General features: G+C 39.5%; 1 protein-coding gene across 1 annotated transcript in view; it reads right to left on the bottom strand.

The window, feature by feature from the left end:
- Window positions 1-1,368: 1,368 nt before the first annotated feature.
- ENPEP (glutamyl aminopeptidase) overlaps window positions 1,369-22,719 on the bottom strand; it is a 36,007-nt gene continuing 14,656 nt past the window's right edge. Inside the window, exons 5-20 of the mRNA XM_061478638.1 lie at window positions 22,194-22,348; window positions 21,465-21,578; window positions 19,641-19,775; window positions 15,278-15,343; window positions 13,857-13,922; window positions 12,231-12,382; window positions 9,085-9,164; window positions 7,910-8,037; window positions 7,746-7,801; window positions 6,806-6,956; window positions 5,979-6,052; window positions 5,760-5,861; window positions 5,480-5,650; window positions 4,544-4,684; window positions 3,666-3,744; window positions 1,369-3,429 (exon numbers count right to left, since the gene is read on the bottom strand). Coding sequence (XP_061334622.1) covers window positions 3,280-3,429; window positions 3,666-3,744; window positions 4,544-4,684; window positions 5,480-5,650; window positions 5,760-5,861; window positions 5,979-6,052; window positions 6,806-6,956; window positions 7,746-7,801; window positions 7,910-8,037; window positions 9,085-9,164; window positions 12,231-12,382; window positions 13,857-13,922; window positions 15,278-15,343; window positions 19,641-19,775; window positions 21,465-21,578; window positions 22,194-22,348 — 1,820 coding nt within the window. The 3' untranslated portion in view covers window positions 1,369-3,279. The remainder of the gene's footprint in view (window positions 3,430-3,665; window positions 3,745-4,543; window positions 4,685-5,479; window positions 5,651-5,759; window positions 5,862-5,978; window positions 6,053-6,805; window positions 6,957-7,745; window positions 7,802-7,909; window positions 8,038-9,084; window positions 9,165-12,230; window positions 12,383-13,856; window positions 13,923-15,277; window positions 15,344-19,640; window positions 19,776-21,464; window positions 21,579-22,193; window positions 22,349-22,719) is intronic.

Raw genomic sequence — 22,719 nt, 5'->3', positions numbered from 1 at the left:
CAGCTAACCTTTCCGTAATAACAGAAGTTCCAGGCACCAGCCAAATGTCTCTCTGATCCAGTGTGGCTCAGACGCAAAAGCTTGCACGTGGTCCCATCTCCCTGAACAGAGTGAGAATCAAATGGCAAGCAGCAATTGCTTCTTTTACTCTTTAAATCCACTTCTCCATTCACTCAGGATCATGAGCTCAGTATTTGTTCAGGCTTGCCCTAGGCTTCTTGGTTTCTCTTTGCCTTAGTGGTATTTTTCTGTTGTCTCTCTCTGATTGACCTTTTAAATTTTTTCTACTACAGCGATACACAATGCTACTAATATGTGCTTTGTCTTGAACAGTGGCATGTCTGTGTGATTCGGATGAAAGCTGTTTTTGCTATAGCTTTCCAGCACCTTAGAAAATCTTCATTACTTGTTATATTTTCCTTGATGAAAGCCTTGATGAAAGCCTACTACTGTAGCTGATAATGCTGGCTAGCCTGATCCCACACAGTGGCAGTAAGGGCTACATGTAACAAAAGATAGAAATGTCTTAAAGTAACTGCTTAATTTTGTATCATTCCCATAGTACTCATCTTCTTTCTACAGCACATTGTGACAGAAGTGTATGAATAGTTAGAAAATCAGTTCTTTCTGCCAAATTTCATTAAATCTTTTCTGAAAGAGAAACTGACTGAGCTGTTGCTTGAACATCTTCACATCAGTTTTGCATTGTTGCACATCGTGGCCAGCTGGAGTTAAAAACTTTCAATTAAAACATACAGCATCAGCAGAGCACAGAAATTTTTTCTGAGCAGATCATCCTGTTGGATAGTCCCAGTGTTAAAAACATGCTGATAGTACTGCAGTGTGATCCTCCCAAACCAGTTTGTGACCTTGAAACCAAGAAAGGAGGTTTTGGCTTCTGCTCCTTCAATTCACTCATCAAAACTGTAAAATTGTGAAGGGTGAGTTGGCATATGTCCTACTGAGCAGGCAGCTGCCTGAGGACAGTCTGCTCCCCATGTGTTGAGCTGCTGGGAGTTTGGGTGAGGGGTTTTCACTGTCCTCTCTGTGTGAATTGGAGCCAGAAGGAAAACTTAAAGAAACTGCCTGGCCTCTTGCCACCTCTTTACCTTAAAGATCAGCTGGTATTTGTAGCAAGTTGTTACCACTGTTAGTCAAAATCCTGTCATGGTTTGTTTGCAGGAGGCAAATGACTGACATTTTCCTTTGACATGTATCTTTGACATAATTTAACCCCATCTGGCAACTAAGCCTCACACAGCCCCTAGCTCACTCCCTCCTAGTGGGATAGGGAAGAGAACTGGAAGGGTAAAAGTGAGAAAACTCATGGGTTGAGTTTAACAGGGGAAGAAAAGCCATGCACTCAAGCAAAACAAAACAAGGAATTTATTCCCACTTCCCATTGGCAGGCAGGTGTTCAGTCATCTCCAGGAAAGCAGGGCTACATCACATGTAATGGTTATATGGGAAGACAAAACCCTGTAATTCCAAATGACACCCCCCTCTTCCTTCTTTTCCCCTCAGCTTTTATGATGTTGTATGGTATGGAATATCTCTTGGGTCAGTTGGGGTCAGCTGTACCAAATGTGTCCCCTCCCAACTTTTTGTGCATCCCCAGCCTGCTCACTGTAAGGAAAACATCCCTGAATTATCAAAACTGTTTCCAGCAGAAATACAAAATATAGCCCAAAACAGAACATCTGACTTGGTCACCAGATTTGTCTGGGCTTGTTGCAGCTGTTTGGGTGTCTAGGGAGAGGTCCAAAACAGTTCCAGCCCTGAATCTCTTGGGAGAACAGGGTAAAGTGTTTCCATCTGGAACTTTATAAGCTTCTCTGTGCTGTATCAAGGTCCAGAGGCAGGCAGAGCCTGTACCCTGGGAATTCTGTACATTAGAGCCATCTCCTCAATGTCTCTAGCTTTCTCTTTGAATAGCATTGCAGAAAGAAGGAAAGTGCTTTTCCATGCTTCTGTCCTCTCATCTAGCTGCAGAATTTCCCAACAGCTGTGCCTAATCTCTCCCAGGGCTACCTGCTGTGAGATGCTCGGTGGTCCTGCTCCCAGGGCATCTGGAGCAGGACTGGCTCCCTTCTGCTGCGCCTTTTCCCCTACAAGACCTGGGAGAAGGTAAGGATGATGGGGCTGATGCTCATGTTTGCTTCTTGTACAGTGTCAGGACACAGTGCATGGAAACCTGGTAGCTTCAAGACATCCCATCTCTCAGCCTGGGAGGGCAGGCAGTGGCCCCATTGCCTTCTCCAGCATCATAGTGGCAGAAGGACTTGGGACCAAGAGTTGTTTATTTGCTGCCTATACTTCTGTAGTAGGCTGAATTGCAGCAGTGGGACTCATCTGCCCCTCTACTTGAATTTGACATTTCTTTTAGTGTTTTCTCAGAGGAGATAATAGATTCCCTCTCAAAAGCCACTGAAGGTGTATGTACAGCACATCTGGGCTATGCAACAGCTGCTTTTCTATATGCCAGGCAGATTTAGCACTTTATTAGAAACAGACTGAGATTTCCAGGTAGAGTTTTAAATTTTATTTTTTACATAAGAGACAGTAAGTACCATATGTCTTGTTTGCAGTAACGGCTGCCACAAGCTCTTCTTTTCAGAAGATTTAGAAATAAGACAAAAATAACCAAGACAACCCCTCCTCCAAGCTACAGAATCCCAACTAGTAATATTGAAAAAGAAGCTGATAATATTGATCCCTTATGCACTAGCAGTTAAACTTCAAAAATCAATGGAGAGGGAAGCTTAAATGGCCTTTCTGTAGTATCAGAATGCAAAGCTAAATCCCAAATGGAGATTTTTTAACAGCTATGAATATAGGAGATGATTTTCAGATAATGTTAAAATTACTGCTTAATACCCTTTCCTTCAGGAGAAATCTCCTGTGAGGTTCATGTGGAAAGGAATCCCTGAGTTTACTATGTTGGTTCTGTGTCAACCAAGAAGTAGCTTTCAGAGTGGTGTGAGGAAGGAGTGAGACCAGCTTGATCAGTGAGTACTCCAGTTCTGCCATCACTTCTGCCTTGAGTAACTTTAAATGTTTGTCTTGTTTGTTCAGGCAAATTCACCTCTCAGAATATAAAGCTATTCCTGCTCACCAACTTCAGAAATGTTGCTCTGGCAGTGGTCTCCCAAGTGTTTGTAGAAAAAATATTACGCCTTGGTCCTCTAAGGTACCTAAGTGAGAAACCCACATTGCTAAATATCTCTGATGATCTGAGTGCCCAGAATGAGTGCCTGGTATTTTTAACAGAGTAAAACTTTAAGGGCCTAGCTGTTCTTCTAGCCACATTTGTATTTCCTCCTTGTTTACTTTTAGCCATTCAATGTTGTTCTTCACCTGTTCAATTGACTGACTCCTGGGTGATTCTCCTGCCCCAGCATTAGGATATTTCTCAAAGAAATTTTCCATCTGGAAAAGAGAAAAATAATTGACATGAAGCAAACATTGGGCAAATGGCTTTTTGCAGCAATCTGGTTGAGGGCAGTTTTGGCAGGGAGAGATATTTAAGCTCACTCTAGTAGCACTGGGATAGTTTTGCGGTAACTCATTCTGCTTTACACATTTAGAGAACAGAATTCAAGTTCCCTGGACAGTAGATTGTTAAAGATATTGACTTAAACCCGGTAGAAGTGCTGTCACCATACCTGCCAAAGCTGGAGCTCAGTGTGGAAAGTTTGGGTGATAGTCACTATTCGACCAAGGTATCTGTCATTGATAGTGAATCTAGAAAAATAATTTAATAAATGGAGCTTTATGCAAAACTATTTTAAAAAAAAAGGCACAAGTAATTATCTGAAGCTTAAATTTCTAACTGTGGTATGATAAAACAGATGCACTCAGATTTCAGCTGTTTTTAAAATACTTGAAAACTGATACCTCTATACAATATCTGTGCTGTTCTCAAATAGATTTACTAATGGAGTGATCTCTATTGGGGGATTTTTTAACCTTTTAATTAGTGACTTTTGTCTCATACTGGAAATCAAGTGTATTGCTGACAAACGCTGTTCAGTTCACAGCTCTAGGCTTGCAGGTGTGCTTTGCTTCTGTGCCCTTTTCAAGCACTTAGAAAGGAGAAGGAAGGAGAAAGAAGTCACTCAAATAGGGAGGAGCAAAGTTAAAAGGTTTCCTGTTACTGCCACTGCTCGTCTGCACATCTGCTCCTCGTTGTTACCACCAGAAGTTAAAAAAAATCTATACAGTCTTCTTGTTATGATACCAATAGAAAAAACAGAGACATGACTGACTGATTTCCAGCCAGTAATCATATATCTATATCCTTTCTGTACTTTTCAATTACCATTTTTGGGTAGTGATCATTTAGGGAATGAACTGTTTTCAAGTTAACAGCAAAGAACTTTTTTTGTAGCAGGTGGATAGGATTATGTTAAATATGCCCTCAGTTTTCATTATTCAAGAGCCATTGATTACAGCTGTATAGTGAAAACATAGAAAAAGCATGGCATATAACAAGATAGATAGATGGATGTAGACAAAGTTTTCAGTGAGTTCATTAGTATACCTGTCGACTAAGTACTCCCAGTTAAGTCGTATCCAGTCCCAGGTCATTGTTTTCCCGTAGGTGTTATATGAGATGTATCTCAGGACTGTGAATGCATCTTGGCTTTTGATGAGGCTGGTGTTGTAAATATATTTCAGATACCTAAGGGAAATTTCATAAAAATCAGAAAGAGCACAGAAACCAAGTGTAAATTAACACTTGTAGACTTAATTGATGATGATGAGAAATAATGTGTATATTTCTCAAGTATTTGTCACCACAGTCTACATCCAATTTCCAGGCAGGGTTATTATTTTTGCCTACAGTATTTTAAAGGTGAAGTACACCGATCTAAAATGTAAGTTGAAAACTGGGTCAAGAGATAATTGTATTGAGAGAAATCTAAGCAGTTAGGCATTTCTTTAGAAAATAAATAGGGTTTATGTCTCTAGGTTTCTCAAAAACAGTGAGAAAACCATTATTATTCCTGTACTTTAGTAAAATAGTGAAAACAAGATTGGTTCAGTCAATAGTCCAGCCTGTTTGTGTAGCCAAGCAACAATAAAGTCCCTTTCCTCCTCTCGAATAACCAGTACTCTGGAGGTCCTGCCTCCTTTCACTGCTTACAAAGGAAACATAGACAACTAATTTTTATTATTAGGCAGCTAAAATTATACAGGACGAAGGCACTGCTTGAAAAGCTGAAAGCTGTTGAATGTGTGAAGAAACTACCACGTATTCAATATCTTTCCACTAAAGGAGCAAGGCTTTTTTCTCTTACAGTACAATCTTGCGGGGAGGGAGGGTAGGTGTTAGGTAACTGGTCTTGAAAATGTGTTGCATTCCTCATGCTGTAATCTGAAAAAACTGACAGCACAGGAGAGAGGAGAGGGGAATAAGCAAACAGTGACCAGCTGTTTCTGTAGGGGAAGAAAAATCTTGGTGTGTTTAAATCACCTGTCCAAAAGGGTGATGTTCTTTACTGATGCCAGGCCATAGAGCAGCTTTTCTTTTTCTTGAGCTAATGTAGTTTCTTGGTATTTCTCAAACATGTAATTCCACGATGTCTCATTGCCTGAGTTCTGCATCCCATACCGGTATACTAGGAGTCGGAGATTTGCAGGAATACTAAAATAAAGAGACAATACCTGAATATTCTTCCCCCTTTCTTGCTTGAGTTCTGTGACTAAGTCACATCCTGTGTTCTTCACCAGCAACAAAACCTGTGATCACTCACATTTGTCCTTGTAGCCATTGATCAAATAGTTGAGAAGCATTGTTCAAAGATTCTGTGTCACCCATACTGCAGGCAAAGTCTAGAACAGACGTACGAAGGAGCCTTTAAAAGAGAGAGAGAGGGGGATTTTCCTACTTCTCAGTGTTCTTAAAATCCATCAATAATATGAGGAATAAAACCCTTAATAACATGAGAAGGGGAAAAAAAATCTTGTTTAACCTCTCCAAATGACCTCCAACATCATTCCAGTGCAGTTGATCCACAACAGGTTTTACCAGGTGGCGGAAATATTCCTGGGGTAGAAAAAGGGGATTGGTTACTTGTGTAGATTTCTTTAAATAATAATATATTTGTGTTCATAGCTTATTCTCCTGCATTTTTTCCCAGAACTAGCATCTCTTAATTAAAAAATAATACAAACACACACTATCTTTCCAGATCACTACAGCCCGCAATTCTGAATGCCTGCAGTTCTGATCTGCATCTAGGACAAAGGCAACCTGCTTCTCTCTAGCCTTGCCTGTCCTCCCAAATGAAGGTTGGGGTACAGCAAGGACACACTGCCACAACTATTTTCCAAAGATAATACTGAGTTCAGGACATGCTTATTTTAGTGACCATTAACTCATGTTCAGCACGTTAGGTCAACCAACAAACCTGCTCGCTGCCACAATGAGATATAGCCACCCTTCGTGCTAAGGACAGGTGTCAGAGATTTTGCTGCCCTGTACACATTTCTTTATTGGATACAGGGCAGCCTTCACTAACAAATGTCTGTACTGTGACTTATGGTGATGGATTATAAGAATAGCTAACATATTTTTCTCCTCCAGGTGCATAGTCCTGACTTGAGAATCCAAGTAATTCAGAGAATAGTACTAAGCAGTTCTCAGCACTTTTTTTTCAAGTACAGTAAAAAAAGTAAATGCTGATTGTTCAGCAACATTGAAAATGACTTAATCTTCAATATTATTGTTGTTACGTCTTGAGCTATCAGATCCAGTGCTGTCATGAAGAAATGTTTGGGTTTTTTTTCGCTTCATCACCTGAAACCGGGGGTAGAGATTTGTGTCGTCTCCAAGCATGTTTGTGAGATAAGTTACAGATGATATAAGTCTATGCCATGGTAAATAGTCTGTTTCATTTATTAGGTATTTTGTGAGCTCCAGAGGAACAGAGTAATTCACTAGTCCAGATCTGTGGAAGGAGAAAACATAACTTCTGTTATTTTAATGAACTTGAATAACTTGCTTCTTTAAAGATATTAGAACACTGTTTCCTTTAGAAGGTCTGAAATAAATTCTAGGAGGGGTAAGATAATCTCGAATGTAACTTGGAAGGTGTTTTCCAAAGAGATCACTGAGGATCACTGTTGATCAGTGCTGTGAGAAGGCTGCTCACACTGTGCAGCAGGCCAGCGTGCCCAGAAGTGAGTAACTGTCAACTGACTATGGCAGCTCCTGTCACACAAAAAGGAATTGCTAGATCTGGAGACATCCTGAAAGGCTGAGGCAATTCAGACTTATAGGCTGTCTCAGAAGGTCATCTAAAGTTTATCTGTATCAGCATGGCTGGGTAAAAGAGCTAGAAGTTTCCAAGCAAACTTCTAAACAAGATAGCTGAGGTGGTAATTTCTTAATGCCATGCTATGCATTGTAGAAGTGCTTCTGATTTTCTGAACATCTTCTGGACTGCATCTGTTCTTGTTACTTACATGGCAAAAAACACCCCTAAGATCTGTGCAATTAAAGCCCTCTTTCTTTTTTCTTCCACTGAAGAGAAGGGTAGCATTTCCCTTGGCTGTGTTGATATTGCAAGTTGACAATGCATACTTGAATTTGCCCATCTTGAAGACAACACAAGCCAATAAACAATTGTGATGTAACAAATTCTGAAACTTTCTTTCAACCACCTGAGTTACTTCCAATTGATAGTCAATGTAAAGTGAAGAGTCTGTGTTGAAATCTCTGCAGGAAATCAGTTTACCTTGCCAAAGAAAAGACATCATCCAAAATCCCTGCACGGTCAGCAGCTGAAAAGTTCTGTGTGAAAAAAGAGTGGTCAAAATATATACATTATTTTCAGAAAAAAACAGCTTCAAAAGGCCTCTATAAGAGACCCACTGGGTAGGTTAATGTTATTACACTCACTTTGTGGTTGCTGGCCAGAAGAGTGCTTAAACTGGCCCAGTTATGACTATTATAATTCACCCGATAGAATCCAATGTGGTCTGGATTAATATTCACAAAAGAATTGGGAGGTGATGGTATTGCAATTCCTGCAAAACAAACAGTGATCAGTTTGTGCATCTTACATGACACAGAACTCACTGGAGATTCTGTATCTCCAAAAGTAATATTTGGTTTTGATGAATATTGAAATGAGATGCAAACCTTCACTTTATTTTTTTTAATGGCTGTGAGTAAAGATGAGTTATTGTAGACTTTGATGAGTGCCAGCACTTGTCTTAGAATAGTGAATTATGGTAATTACTTGGGAAAGCTAGTTTGTTAAATTTAAAATGGAGATCACTGTGACTAGGGAGAGTGGTGAAAACTGGTGTCATTGTAAAAAGTAAAGTGTTGCAAAGAAGCAGTTCTTGCAAATATTTCTAAAGGTTTTTTCACCCGCATGTTTACTGTTAGTTTTAAAGTTCTCACATTTTATCCTCAACTAATTTAATTTTTCAGTTTATGTCAACTAACTTTTTAAGGGTACATGAAGAGAAGAGCTGATTGTGATATTTCTGAAATTCTAATGTGATGAAATTTAAAAACTCCCCTCCCTCCATTTTTTCCCCCTTTTGGCCACTAGAATTATAACTTCAAATTTGACTGCATCAACAATCATCAAAAATACCCATGTAGGTATTTTCTCATTCCTTAAATCAGCATTAGAAAATGTTTATGTTTAAAGCATACGTAGCTCTTTTTCTTTAACTGAACTCAGATTGCTGGTTTACCATGCCACAGGTGCGTTCACCAGCCTGCTACATCACCTCTTTTCTTAGGCTTGAAAATGGGCATATCAAATTCCTACTGGTTTTAGTACATCATAATTAAGAATATGCTTAGATGCTTTCTTGAATAGGGCTGGATTTAAACATATGCTTAAGCACTTTACTGAATTAAGCCTAAATTGACATGTGTATAGGGGAAATAATCATTGCAGATGTAACTACTAACTTTAGCCCAACAAAGGTCTGTGTTGGTTCTTGGATCTGAAAACTGTAAAGCATGAAAGTTAATTCTGTATTTTCTTTCTTGTTAAAGACATTAAAAAGCTTTATTCATTCATTACTCTTAAAAGAGAAAGGTAAGTTTACCTGCAGAATCTGATAGGTTGTAGAAAGTATAGTTTGTTGAACTTCCAAGTCTCCATTTCACTGGTATATTCCATTTGTAACTGAAATTATTTCAAGGGAAAGAGAATCGAATGACATTTGAAAGCAAATGCTAAAAATAAAATTCCAGTATATCTTTTTAATTTGTTTTAATGCTTAAATCTTGTTTTATGAAGCCAACTGTGTGCTTATGTACACATACATTTACCAAATATCCCTAGTAACAAAACATAGCTTTTTTACCAATAGCTGTTGTTTGTGTTGTAAAAAGGTTTCTGTGCTATGATACTCTATTCAGGCAACAAAATGTCACATATTGGTGTGGTATGATTGGAGCAGTTACATTCCCTGAAAGGAAAATAAAAAGTATGAAGTGTCTGAGATGGGAGTAACGGTATCTTGTCTTAATACTTTGTATTTATCAATAGTTTTCAAAATTATCTGGTTAACTGAGAAAGGGATGGGGTAAGATTTTGTCCACTGTCTGATGCTGATGTTTTAGACAAGTTAATATGGTACTGTGCAAATTACGTGCCTAAAGTTAAGGCTGAAAGCTGCACAACTTATCTGGTTGGGTTTGCGTTTTTTAAAAATCAATGGAACTGCTGGGGCCCTGTCCTTCTGAATACAATCTTCACCTCTTGATGACTCTGTATGCTGGAGAGGATAATAATTACCCATAATCAGAGAGAGATTAAATGAATGAATTTCCATTGTGCTATACTTTGTAGTTTATTACCACAGCTTTGGAACATGAAATCCTGTTAAGCAGTATCTTCATGTTATGTCTGATAATAATCTAGCAGGGTACAAAGCTATTAATTCAGTAAAAGATGACTCTATGTGGATAGTTGATGTAGGGCTTTATGCAGGCACCAGTTAATCTTTTCAATGCTGACTTGAAATAAGTGGTTAGGTATTATTAAACCTTTTTTTTACAGATGAGAAAGCTGAATGAGCTTAAGCAACCACTGCAATACAGTCAGTAGGACCTCTTGCCTTTTCCAGACTGTTTTCCTTCTCCAAGATAATCCTAATTCTTCCAAAAGTGAGGCACTGGATGAAAGGGAGCCTCAGCACAGCCTGATCAAGACTGTGACCAGGTAGTCAGGGAAGCAGGATGGCAGAGCACGCCATGAGCATACCTGCACAGCCACCTGCATAGGGCTGCTAAAATTGTTAAGCCATTTTGAGAAGTCAGCTGCTGTTCCATGTTAGCATATTACAGTCCATCCCAGAACTAGTTTTTGAATTTCCATTTCTTTTAAGTGCCAGCATTCAGGAGAGGACTCTTTCAAGCCAAACAAATTTGAAACAAACAGACAGCTCAGGAGACTATCCTTGCAGGATTCAGGAGTTTTTTCAAGGCCTGGAGTTTTCACTGCTTAAATCAAAACCCTGAACCTGGAAATTAATTAGGCCATTCCCATCTGGGGTAGGATCTCTTCAGGAGTCTCCTCATCTGTGAGGGTGGAAGGAGGAAGTATTGATTTTCAGTGGATTGACTTTCAGGCAAGGGAGTAAGTCTGTCTTAAGATAGATAATATCAACATTATAATACATATTACTGCATTTTGTTTCTAAGTAATTTATAAAGCTTACATATTCAAAAACAAATTCCCCTTTCACTTTGGGAATAGCAGAAGTAGTGAACAGTTCAGCTTCTTGACAGGTTAAGGTAGGCACAACACTGGGATTTCTATTCAAGAAATGACAAATGGCAGTGTACTGTAAGTCCTGAAGTCAAGCCAAAGCATGATTCCTGAGTATGCTACCTGAGAGCATAGTGCAATAAGTCAAAATATTTAACACAAACAGGTTTTTTTTTCCTGAATAGTGTGTAGAACCAGCCTTCAGATGGCACAGTGCTGTAGTTTGCAGCTAGAGTTGCTTCAAAACCCTGCAAGCTTTTCTGCTTATATTGGGAGAAATACAACATTCCAAATACACAGGTAATTATCTCATCCCAGCTCTTTTGCTACCTATCCAAAACTGCCAATACCATGGGACTTGTCATTGCTCAAGTTTTTTCTTTTGAATCACAATGAAATTAAGCTCCACAACTGTTTCTCCTTGTTCTTGCTCTTTGTACTACAATAACTAGTATAAGCTAATGCAAAATTGCATTTGGGTAGATTTAGTTCTGGTTCATACAGGCAAGTTTTACTGGTTTAGTTGACTGGGACAGTTCAAGGAATGAAAACTTCCTAATAAGAGTTAATTTGAATCTTTTTCACTGAAATGTTAGCAAAATTGTAATGCCTCAAAATTAGGCCTGGCTAAGAATATACACAATGCCAGCTCTGAACATTCATTCAGCTGGTTGATGCCATGGTGCAGCCAAGACAGTTTTCTGTGCAGGTCCACCAACCTGCGAATAGGGTTCGTCTCCTTTCAGGCTAGTCATCTGTTAATTGACAAATATGCTCCTATAAAGAATCCCTCCTACCTTGAATACAGTAGGTGAATGTCTGCAGCTGTCTGACTGCCACATAAGAGTCCAAGGTGGCTAACTTTGACTAAATAACTATCTTTTAGATGAGTAAAATTATGCTATACTGTCCTGAGTTAAATAAGAAAAAATAGCTCTTGAGGAGGATTAGTAACATTTATATATGACTAGCTATTTCACAATAACTCATGTTTTTAAGATGTATAAAGAAGACCCTGTATGGTGTGTGAAGACCCTCTAATGTGTTACAGATCCTATATCACATAGGAGAAGGAATAAACTCTCATGGTGCAAAATACCTGGGTCATGGTGTTTGGTTTCTGGGCAGAGACAATTTTGTCTCAGTTTTCCTTAGTCTGTCAGATTATATTTTGCAGTGGTTCAACAGATGGCTTGCAATCATCTGAGTTATCTATGTGTGGAAATAAATTTTCTGGAAGACTCTGTCCAAGTCTACTCTGCTGTGTTTGAGAAAGAAACCCTGAAGCAAAGGGCTGGTGATGTCCTAAATTTAAAATATTTGTGTCTAATTTCTGCTGGTTTCTTTTAAAAAACAAATGCTGAGAGTAAGTTTAGCCAGAATGAGTATAACACTGACTGTGTGTATTTCAGTTGAAGAAAGCATCTGTACAGTATTTCTGCCTGTTTTGGGTAGACATTTACAGCAGGAACTTACCCAAGATCAGAAGGAGGGTAAGAAGCATCTGCATTGGGATCCAAGAGAAAACGTTTTTGTGTGAATACTGAATTAGTTCCCATCTCCAAAACAGGGTAGCCCATCTGCCTAGTCCATGTGTCCATGACTTCTTTCACAGGTATGTCACTTGCCTATGAATGATGGGAGAAGGTTGCTGTGAAAAAGGAAATTCAGTCCAAAGTGGAAAAAAGAAAATATCTCTGATACTGAGAGAAAGAAGAGCAGAAAGGGGAAGAGGAAAGAGTATGTTCACTACAAAAAATATTAAATCCTTTTGTGGTGCCTGTCATTGACAGAAGAAATGAGCTGGAAACTTGAACACAGACTAAGAAAATCAGAAGTATGTGGGCAGGAGACTAGCTAGTAACATGGACAAGAAATACTGAGGAAACTTTGAGGCCCCTTGTATGTTCTAAGATTATTCCATTTTTTTCTGAGAAAACAACTGATCAGGACAGAAAGTACATAGATTTTTCAAAGCCAGAAGTCCCCTTGCAGTATAAGTGCACTTATGAGTGTGAAGCCAGTAATAAACATTAGCAGCTGCACTAATGTAAAATGTGATCCATTCTGTGGACTGTGAACTTCTATCCTAGAGACTGGTTCTGCAGAAAGCTGCCACTGCCTGCCCAGGGTGCCATCTGTGAGGGAAGGGAGCTAAAGGTCACAGTTTCCTTCTTCAGATAAGTAGATGGTGTCAAGATGCAGAGTGCCAGACAGAGAGCAGGAAGAAGTCTGGCCCAAGGAAAAGAGGAAAACTTGAAAGAAGACACAAGTTGGTCTGTGTGAATGTCCATAGTGGTGGAAGAAAAGGTGGTATCATTGGGGAGAAACCTGGCAGTATGCATGTGGGCTTTTGGGGGTAATGAAATAGATGGAAAGAGACAGGCAAGCTTTAAGGAAAAATTAGAAAATTATGGGATAGAGAATGACTCAGCTCAGAAGGGAAAGAAGGTAGATTTAGATTAGACATCAGGAAGAAATTCCACCACTATGAGGGTGGTGAAGCACGGGCACAAGTTGTCCAGAGAAGCTGTGCCTGCCCCATCCCTGGCAGGGCTCAAGGCCAGGTTGGATGGGGCTTGGGGCAACCTGGTCTGGTGGAAGGTGTCCCTGCCCATGACAGAGGGTTGGAACTGAATGTTCTGTAAGGACTTCTCCAGTGCTATTCTATGATTCTGTGACTCAGAAGCTAGAAACAGAGATAAGCAGCAAACTTACTTGGGAATGGATAATGTTGAGAGCTTTCGAACAGCTGAATCTAGTTGGAGATAATGGAGAGTATTGAGGTGCATATGTGTGGTGGATGAGGAGTGTTTTCACCCATGAAGTGAGTTTGAGTTGTGGGGGAAATTTTTCAGTAGCAGGCTGTTAATTAGCAAGGTGTCCTTTCTTGTTTCTTATTCCACTCCCACAGTCTTATAAAAAAAAGTTGAGGAAATAATATATTTGCTAGATGTTAAGATGTGTTGGGATATACTGCAAGGCTGCCTAGCTTGTGGTCTCTCATTAGTAGAAAAGCTACAAAATATAAAAATGTTGGGAAATCAATGGGTGAGATATGAAACGTTTATTAGTAAGGGTTTGGGTTGTTGCAAAACATACCTCTTCCAGAGCTTCCCAAAATTGATCTGTCTTGGCATTCTGGAAATGGTGTTTTTTCAAATATATCTAGAAATAAATAGAAGACTGTGAAAATACTACCAGGTCTTTCTTTGCCTATGAAAACAGTACATATATTCATTTGTATAGAGATATAGAGAGTACAGAGAGCATGATTTGTAGTATTGGGAGCTGGAGGTTGAACGGATCAATATTCAGCTGATGAAGTTCCTTTGTTTTCCAATGCATCCTGTAATGCTGAAAGTCATCATTTTCCAGTATGACTTGTTAGTACAAAGCTAATTTGTATTTGAAGAGTTATTTATATTTTGTTTGAATGGACATCAGCATACCCTGTTGCAAATTTCTGTCTGAGGTTGTTCAGAAGGAGGAAGCTGTTTCAGGAGGTTTCACTAGCTGTGGACTCAGTGAAAGAGGAAAGTCTATTCACCTCTAAACTGTGATAAAAATGATTGTTACAAGGAATAATGGTATTCAGGCAAGTGTTTGCACCTCCTAAACACTCTTCCTGTTCTGTGTCTTACCTGGCTGCTTCGCAAGCGTTTTTCTGCCGTTATCTGGATCCTGGTGATGTTTAGTCAGTAGATGGTGCTACTTGTTTCACTGTTAGCTACCACTACCTATTTTAATGATCTTGAAGGGTCTGTGTGGAGGGGAAGAGTTAATCTCTTGTGAACAAGGTGGCTGTATTTTCACATCTTGTGGAACTATCCTGATTGAATATATGAAAGGAAAAATAAAGGAAAATACAACCGTCTTGTAGCATCCTACAAGTGTGCTCTCCAGGAGGGAGGGAGGTAAGAACAAATGTGGTAGCCTGTGCTATAACACTTCAAAGATGACAGATGTCAGTTCAGTGTAAAAGGCAGATAATCTTCCTCTTTTTGGGAGGGCTCCTTTCTCCAATTTTTTCTTTGCATAATATTGTAACATCATCCTTTCTCTTCCACAAGAAAGGACTATGAAATGTACAATATCTCCCCTTTTACCTTGGTAAATTTCTAGGTCTGGGTGCCCCTGCAATAGGGCACCGATGAGCTTATGCCTGTGAAAGTGCCCCTGCATCGCAGGCTTGGGTGGGTTGGAGGACCGTGGTGATATGAAGCTGCAGATGGTAAAGCTGACAACAGGAAAACAGTGGGGTGGAGGACGTTTCTCCACTAAAAGCAGTCATGAATTTTTGTCCTCACTGGCAGGCTAGCAAATCTTAATGAAGTTCACATTCCTTCTTGTATGGAAGAATGGAACTTCTTCCCCTTGATGTTGTCCACTCAGTACTGAAATGCATTAAATACTTTTGTTACTAATAGCAGGATCTCTGATCTTAATTTTTTTAATAATGATTTTGCTACTGTCACATGAGGGTGGGCTGTATTTCTGGCGTGTTTTGGTGCCACCTTTACCTGACAGCCTTTCTGGAAGAGGTCTGGTGTCATTAAGTCTTGAAGCATTCTGAGGATTGATGCACCCTGAGGACAAAGGGAGAGGGTTAGGTCATTCTACAGGTCATTCTGAAGGTCATTCTGTGTAGAAGGTCATTCTACACAACTTTAACACTGAATTTCCATTAATCTTAAAAGCAACATGTGAATGAATATTTTATAAGGCAGAAATAGAAACCATCCATCTGAGAAAAGAAGTGTTTTTTCAGATTCCATCATAGCGTGGCATGCTTGTCTGCAGGAACTTAATTCTGGATGTAAGAATGGGTCTTTAACTGTGATCAGACATGCATTTCCACATCCAGCTGTGTTAGCAGAAGGGCTCCTGAACCCTGCTGCTGGGGATTACTGTCTTGCCACTCTACTGGTTTGTGTGAGCAGGGCCCCCTGCTTCTCTATGAAGAAGACAGGGGTGAGAGCAGCTGGGAACTAGCGCTGTCCAGCAGCACAGCCTGATAGAGGAAGTGACTTCAGTTGAACACCCAGCAGGTAGGAAACTCAAAAAATGCTGCAAGTCTGGGCCTTTCCATGTTGCAGAAGTCATCTCAACATTCATGATGAGAATTTCTGAGGACTTGTATAAGAGCTTTGGCCTCTGAAGCACGGTAGAAATTGGATCAGAGAACCTACTTACTTGGGCTTCACAGAAAAACAACAACTAGGACCTTGAAAGAATAAAGAAACAAAGGGAAGATAGGCGAGAGAAGCAGAAGAGTCACATGGAACAAAGTGGGGCACAAAATGATGAAAAACAAAAGCAGTGCAAACCCAATCTAAAATGCAAATATGATTTTAGGATTATCATATTTTCATTTTCCCAACTAAATCAAAGGGCTGCAGAGAGCCTAATGCCATGAACAGTTTAAAAATCCAGTTGTCCCTTGAAAACAAGAATGTTATCTGAATTCTCAGTAAATCCTGTCTCCTCTATTTAGGTGTTTGAGAATAACAACTTGATTGCACAATATATGGCAGAGGGAGTGTTGGAAGAGATATGCCCCAAACTGCTTTCCAGACTGTTGTTGCAAAGTCAAGGTGGTTAGCAGATGACTCTTTTCCGATACAGTAATTTAGCGTGCTTGCCATGAAATATGTTCAAAAATTATTCAGTAAAATTTAGAACAGATATCCATCATAAAAGCTGTTTATGATTACTCTAATAATACATGTAAGGCCACATGTATGCACTAGAGTAGCTCAGTTGCTCAAATTTGTCTATCAGCCACATACCTGATATCACCTCTCATAGACCATCCCCTCCCATTTATATTAAAAGTGAGAGTAGAAATACTCATTTATGCATGCATTTGGGAACAGTGAAGATTTCTTTTGCTTTAAATTGCAGTGTCTAGTTAGCCCCTTGCATCTTCTGCTGCTGTTTTTCAGTCTCTTCCGCCTGGTTTTGTTATTCCTCTGTAGTCTATGGTGAAGTGCATTTGAGAATAGCTCAGATGCTCCTATAACTGGTTTAATAATTTTCCTTTCTTTCAACTATTTGGGGAGGTTCAGAGAAGTGACCTTGATTTGAATGGCTGACCTTGTCTGATGGGGATGTGGGGGGGGAGTCTTTTATCAACACCCACATAACTTCTCCTAAAGAGCTGTAACAATTGCCAAGTATATGACAAGATTGTATATGGCAGAAATATGGAACATTTAATCCTAAACTTCTTTAGCTGGGAGGTTCCAAAAGTGTGGGGATCTAAGAGCAAATTTCTAGCAGAACTTAAATTTAAGCATCTGTTTTTCTGAAAAGGTAGTCAACGTTTGAAGTCCAAAGACAAAAAAATCTCATTGTTACTTTAACAGAATCTTTTAAACTAAGAAAGAGGATTAAACTGGAAAAGAGGTGAGACACAATTACTTTTTAAGAGCATATTAAACAAATTTATATGCATTAATTGTGTAGTCACCGACTCAACTTTAGTAGAGCTTTGCTAGGCACATAATGCACTACTGATCATACAACAGTTAAATGTTTGCTTACAGAATATACTGCAATGACTCCCCAGACCCTTAGGCAATTCATTAGAGTTTTAGGATTGTATAAGCCCTATAATTGCTCTGGTAAAACTAGCAGAGAGCATTCCAAAACATGCTTTATTTGTTTAGTGATGAATATTACTGTGAGGAGATTGTTTTCATAAGAAAAATGCAAAAGAGAAGCCAAAATAAAGCCAAAAAGAAACAAGTTAATTTTTTTGTCACGCATTTATATGTAAATACCAACAGAAATTTGAGCTAAACCTACACGAAGACTTTCTCATTCAAGCCAAATTATATCCCAAGCCAAATTATATCCCAAGCAGACTGTTCCCATACAATGCATGAGTCCTCAAGTGTTTTCATTTAAAAAAGAAAAAAATGAGTTCATGTAGCAATTATCTAGGCACAAAGAGATGAGTAAAAGCTAGGGTTTTTTTCTCCATTGTTTGTTCAGACCATGCAAAAGTATGTCTCTTGCTTAGATCACCATTAAAATACATTTTGGTCCAGAGTATTTGATTTAGCTCTGTATGTTTCTTGACTTTTTGTTAGTTTGATTTAAGAACAGTGTTACACAATGCAGGTTTTCACAGAGTTTATAATTTGACTGTGAGGCATTTATGATGCAATAAATACTGGTTGTATTGTTGGATAGAGGATTTAACAATTGAAAACAGAAAAGTGATGGAAATGGATGGAACAAGTCTAGCTAATAAAAGTAATATCTACAGCTACGGACTAGCACAGCTAAAGCTAAAGTCAATGCAATACATCCTTTGTGTTTAGCCAATAATGGGAGCTTAGTGGGAAAGCAACAAGCAGTATTTAATAATGGTGGATTTTGTGTGTTTAGTGGAAACTTGTTATGGCATCAGATAGGAAACACTGACTGAGTCATACAAGAAGCTGTCAACACAAACATGGTGTATGAGGCTCAGAAGTAACATGGGAGTTTGCTGGTTGAGGAGAGAGAGTCCCAGCTCCTTCCTCATTTTGTTGGCATATATGGGGGTGAGAGGGAAGAGGGACAGGGGTGTTTTCTCCTGTTCTTCTTCAGACTTGTCTTTCAATGCACTGAAAAAGAATAACTAGAAGCAAGTGTTGTCAGAATAACTAGAAGCAAGTGTTGTCAGTGCTCTTGAGTCAAGGGACTCCCTCGTTAGATACCAGATAGATAGGGAGTCTGGGGGACACGTGCTTTGTTCCATGTCTGAGGTTGTCTAAGGACAAAATGGCTTTGGCTATATCTGATATGGAGGGAGACAAGTTGGCTTCAGAATCCTAGTCTGGATCTTAGCTGATCACATCAAAGTGGTGATCCTCAGCATGGCAGCCAGCCTCTCTAATGCTCTGGACCTCAAAGCAGTTTTCTATAAGCGCTGAGCTCCTGGCTGGTGTCCCACCCAGCTAGTACTACTAGAGGCTGTGGGTGCAAGGAGCCTTCTGTGTGCCCTGGTCACAGCAACAGCTGGATTGTACCAACATCCTAATACCTTGCTGCTCAGAAAAATCCAGTGTATTCTTCCAGTCAGTTCCAGCTGGCTCCTGAGAGAGCCTTTATGGCCACAGGTCCCCACCACCACTGACAGCGACAGCCCCAGGATGAGCATAAAGCTTGTCAAATACCTAATGTGGTGTTCACTACCATCTGCAGTCAGTCCTGAACTCTACAACTGTTAGTGAAACGTGGAGCTAATTTGTCTCCCAGGCTAGGGCCAATGTCAGTAGAGGCTGGTATAGTTCATCTTTGGTAAGGCTTCTAGAGTGGCTGGGATACTGTGAGCAGTATGAGACAGAAAGTTACTTTCCTGTTGTCACTGCTTGGTTATACTGCCTCAAAGGTGAGATGGGAAAGTGAGATAGTGGACACCTAGACATCTGCTCTTGCATCATAGAATCATAGAATAGTTAGGGCTGGAAAGGACCTTAAGATCATCAAGTTCCAACCCTTGCATTATTAGATTATGAGGCTTGACATAACTGGGCTGCATCATCACATGAGGTGGTGGGAGAAGGATGTGCTTAGTATATATTTTTGGATAATTTTAAAACCAAAATCTCCAGTGGCAGAATCAGCTGACGCTGTGATATCCCTGCATGTCTGTGTGCAGGTTTGGAGCACAGTGGCTGACTGAGGTTCTGGCTGCGCTGCTTCTCTCACAGTTGCTTTTGATTGAATCACCACTGACAACAGTCAGAAATGTCATAGGAAAAATATCCACACGGACACAGACCAAGTGGGTTGGGAGCTATTAATATAAGCTCTCCTGAGTTTATAATCTCCTCTTCCAAGCCCCATTTTTTTTTCATCTAAAGTCACAACAGGAGGATACCCTACCTTACTGTAGGATATCCCATCAAACACAGACGTGATTTCAGCTGTAGATGACACATCCACCACAATTGGATGGGAAGACTGCAAAGAGTCATCCATCATTACAGGAAGCACATCATCAATTAAAACCTGTTCAAGCTGAGAAAGAGAAGGTGTTAGGATAGAAACAAACGCAGGAGTATATGACTAACTTCACAAAATAAGTAGCTTGAACTGCAGCTTCTCTAGGGAGAGGCAGTAGGAAAATGGAATGAAATTTTATTTCCCCTAAAGAAGGACTTGCAAACATCTGCTTTATGTCTGAGCGGGGAGGGGTAAATTTTTTCCTTAACTAAGATAAATTGCCTTTTGAAAATCCTGCTTTCCCATGTGTATCATAACACAAAACCCCACACACTAGGCAAAAAATGGAATTGCATTACCAATTTCAGAAATGTGACAATATCTGCAACACATTATGGGTTCCTCTTGCAAAAATGGAGCTCAAGAGGAAGAGAAGGAGGGAGGAAGGATGCAGATTCCCCATCCCAAGGTTTTTGTTTTTTTTAAAAGAATTATTAATTTTTATTATTAATTATAAATGATAAATGATAAATTATTAATTATTAATTTTTTAAACAATGAAGTTGCCGGCAGTCAAAATCCCCTTACTTCCTAATCAATATTGACTGAAAAAGACTAATTCTCTATTTAGTTTTCCTCTTCTACTCACTAGGATGCTAACACTGAAATGGCTTTAGATCTTAAATGAACTATTTCAAATTTTAGGCTCATTAATTACTTCTTTTTTTTTTAAATGTAGTTACCACAACAGATCCTCTACTCCAAAGTGTAAAAGAAGTGACCCAGGAATGATTTTATTCTCAGCCTCACATAACGTGGATGAGAAGAGATATTTATGGGGAGCAGGGAGGAAAGCTGGGAAAGCACCAAATAAACATTGCCTGCTTCTAAAGTCACTAGGTGAAGGGGTGGGTAGATTTTGACAACAGGGTCAACCTCTGCAAACCTACCCTCCTTCCTTTCACTGGCATATGTTATATATTTTCTGGTAGCCAGAAACTCATTACACTTGTAAAGCTGAGGGAAATATTGCATGCTATGTGCCATTGCATCTGTTTGGGAGGGGAGGAAGGAGAGAGCAAGCCTCCCTTTATTCACATGCTGTTATCATTCCTCAGAGTATAATGCATACTTACAGCTACCCTTTTGTCTGCAACCCCCTTAAAGTGACTGGAGTTTGTTTTGCTGTCCAGCCAGAGCTGTGGGCCATTCTCTATCACTACCTTTTTTTGCAGTGTGTGTACTACAGATTGTCTGAGCTGGGGCATTTGAAATGACACTTTAAATGCTGGCAGCAGCTGAATGGGGGAGCTGATATTTTCCTTAACAAATAGCCCAAACTGTGAAGGCAGGCCCGGGTTCCCAGCCCTTAGACAAGTCTCATGAAAAGACACTACAGCCGAACTAAATAAATGAGAAACTCCATCTTCCAGTGTTAGACCTTCCAACAACCCTGCAAAATTGCTAAAGTTCTGTCCAGGATCCACCAAGTATTACTTGCCATAATAATAACCAAACAATTGACCTACTTTGTTAAAAAGAATGACTTTTCCATGCAGACCAATACTTTACAAAGTTTTGTTTGACTAGTCTCAGACTATAACATAGGTAGGTAGAGAAGCTTAAAATACCTTTATGTTGCATTGCACTATGTTAGTTTTCTAAAAACATACTTTAAGTCTTCATCATCCTTGTCTAATTTTTACTCCTTTCCAAAATGCCTCCCTCAGCCCTGCCAACCCTCCACAAGACAGAAATAATTACCATTTGCCAATCTGGTTCTGCGGCATTTACTCCCAGGAACTCGAAATAACTGGCAAATCCTTCGTTTAACCACAAGTCATCCCACCAATCCATGGTCACAATATTTCCAAACCACTACAATTATAAACATTGTTTATGTTTAGTGTTAGCTAAATGGTAAATGTACATTTTAGTGTCTCACATCTCCGTATATAACATTAATTTGTTCACTTTTCTTCCTATTGCAAGATGAAAATTACCATAATACTGGGGTTTAAGTAGGAATTCAGGCTTCGCCTTGTGTTAAAACATGCCTTGTATTATAAAATTGCATATTACTGGGGAGATTGCTAATGATTCACGAGCCAATGAAAAATTTTAGTTTCTTCCTCTTGATTTGATGATTTGTGCTTGTAAGGATATGTTTTCAGGCAGCCCCTACAGTGTATACTTGTCCCTATTTGTTTGCTTGAAAGAGACATCTGCACATGCAAATTAGTTCCTAAAAGACATTTCAGAGACATTTTCATAAACTGGCTCACTGTCTGGACCTGAGCATCTACCTTCCAGAGAAGAATTCAAAGGCAGTAGGTAAAGCTCTAACGGGGAACTGTTTTAACATGAAATTTTGCAATCAAATTGTGAGCACACATGGAAGATCCTGAGATGGAGTTAAGAACAGTATTTGCAAGATTAAAACGTTGGGAGTACCCTTTTGAAGCATGGTAAAAGTGAATCATAAAAATATACCTGATGAACAAGCTCATGGGCTATCACAGCAGCTACTCTCTGTTTGTTGGAAGTGGCTGACTCATTGGGATCATACAGCAGGTTTGTTTCTCTGTATGTGATCAGCCCCCAGTTCTCCATAGCACCTGTCCCGAAATCTGGAATAGCTATTTTATCTACATTGAAAGAAAGAGAACATGATTACCACTGTATCCTTTATGCCACTTAGCTGGGCCTCTTACTGTGTATTCACAGCCTGTTTTGCTTACCATCTGTGGTTCTGGCTTACTACTGTGGACTGCAGTCTCTAACCTATGTTTAAGAAGCTGGGAACTGGCCTAGAGCAGCTGATAGCAAGGCTCCACTGAGATTAATAGAGATAGCAGCAATTGCACTACTGGGGATCTGTCTTGTGAGGTGATGGTATGCCACCTCCTGAGATCATGCATATCATACATTATTTAATTTTGGCTCTAGAAATTAATAGTATTGTCTGGGGATGTGTTGTAGGCCATAAACCTGAAACTATCCACAGCATAATGAGGCA

Source organism: Pezoporus flaviventris, unplaced genomic scaffold (genome assembly GCF_033815535.1).
Source record: "Pezoporus flaviventris isolate CSIRO_AGI_PZ_B2104156 unplaced genomic scaffold, CSIRO_AGI_Pfla_v1 ptg000002l, whole genome shotgun sequence".
NCBI lineage: Eukaryota > Metazoa > Chordata > Aves > Psittaciformes > Psittacidae > Pezoporus > Pezoporus flaviventris.
Note: the sequence above shows the minus strand (reverse complement) of the source record. Positions and strands in the feature narration are given on the sequence as shown.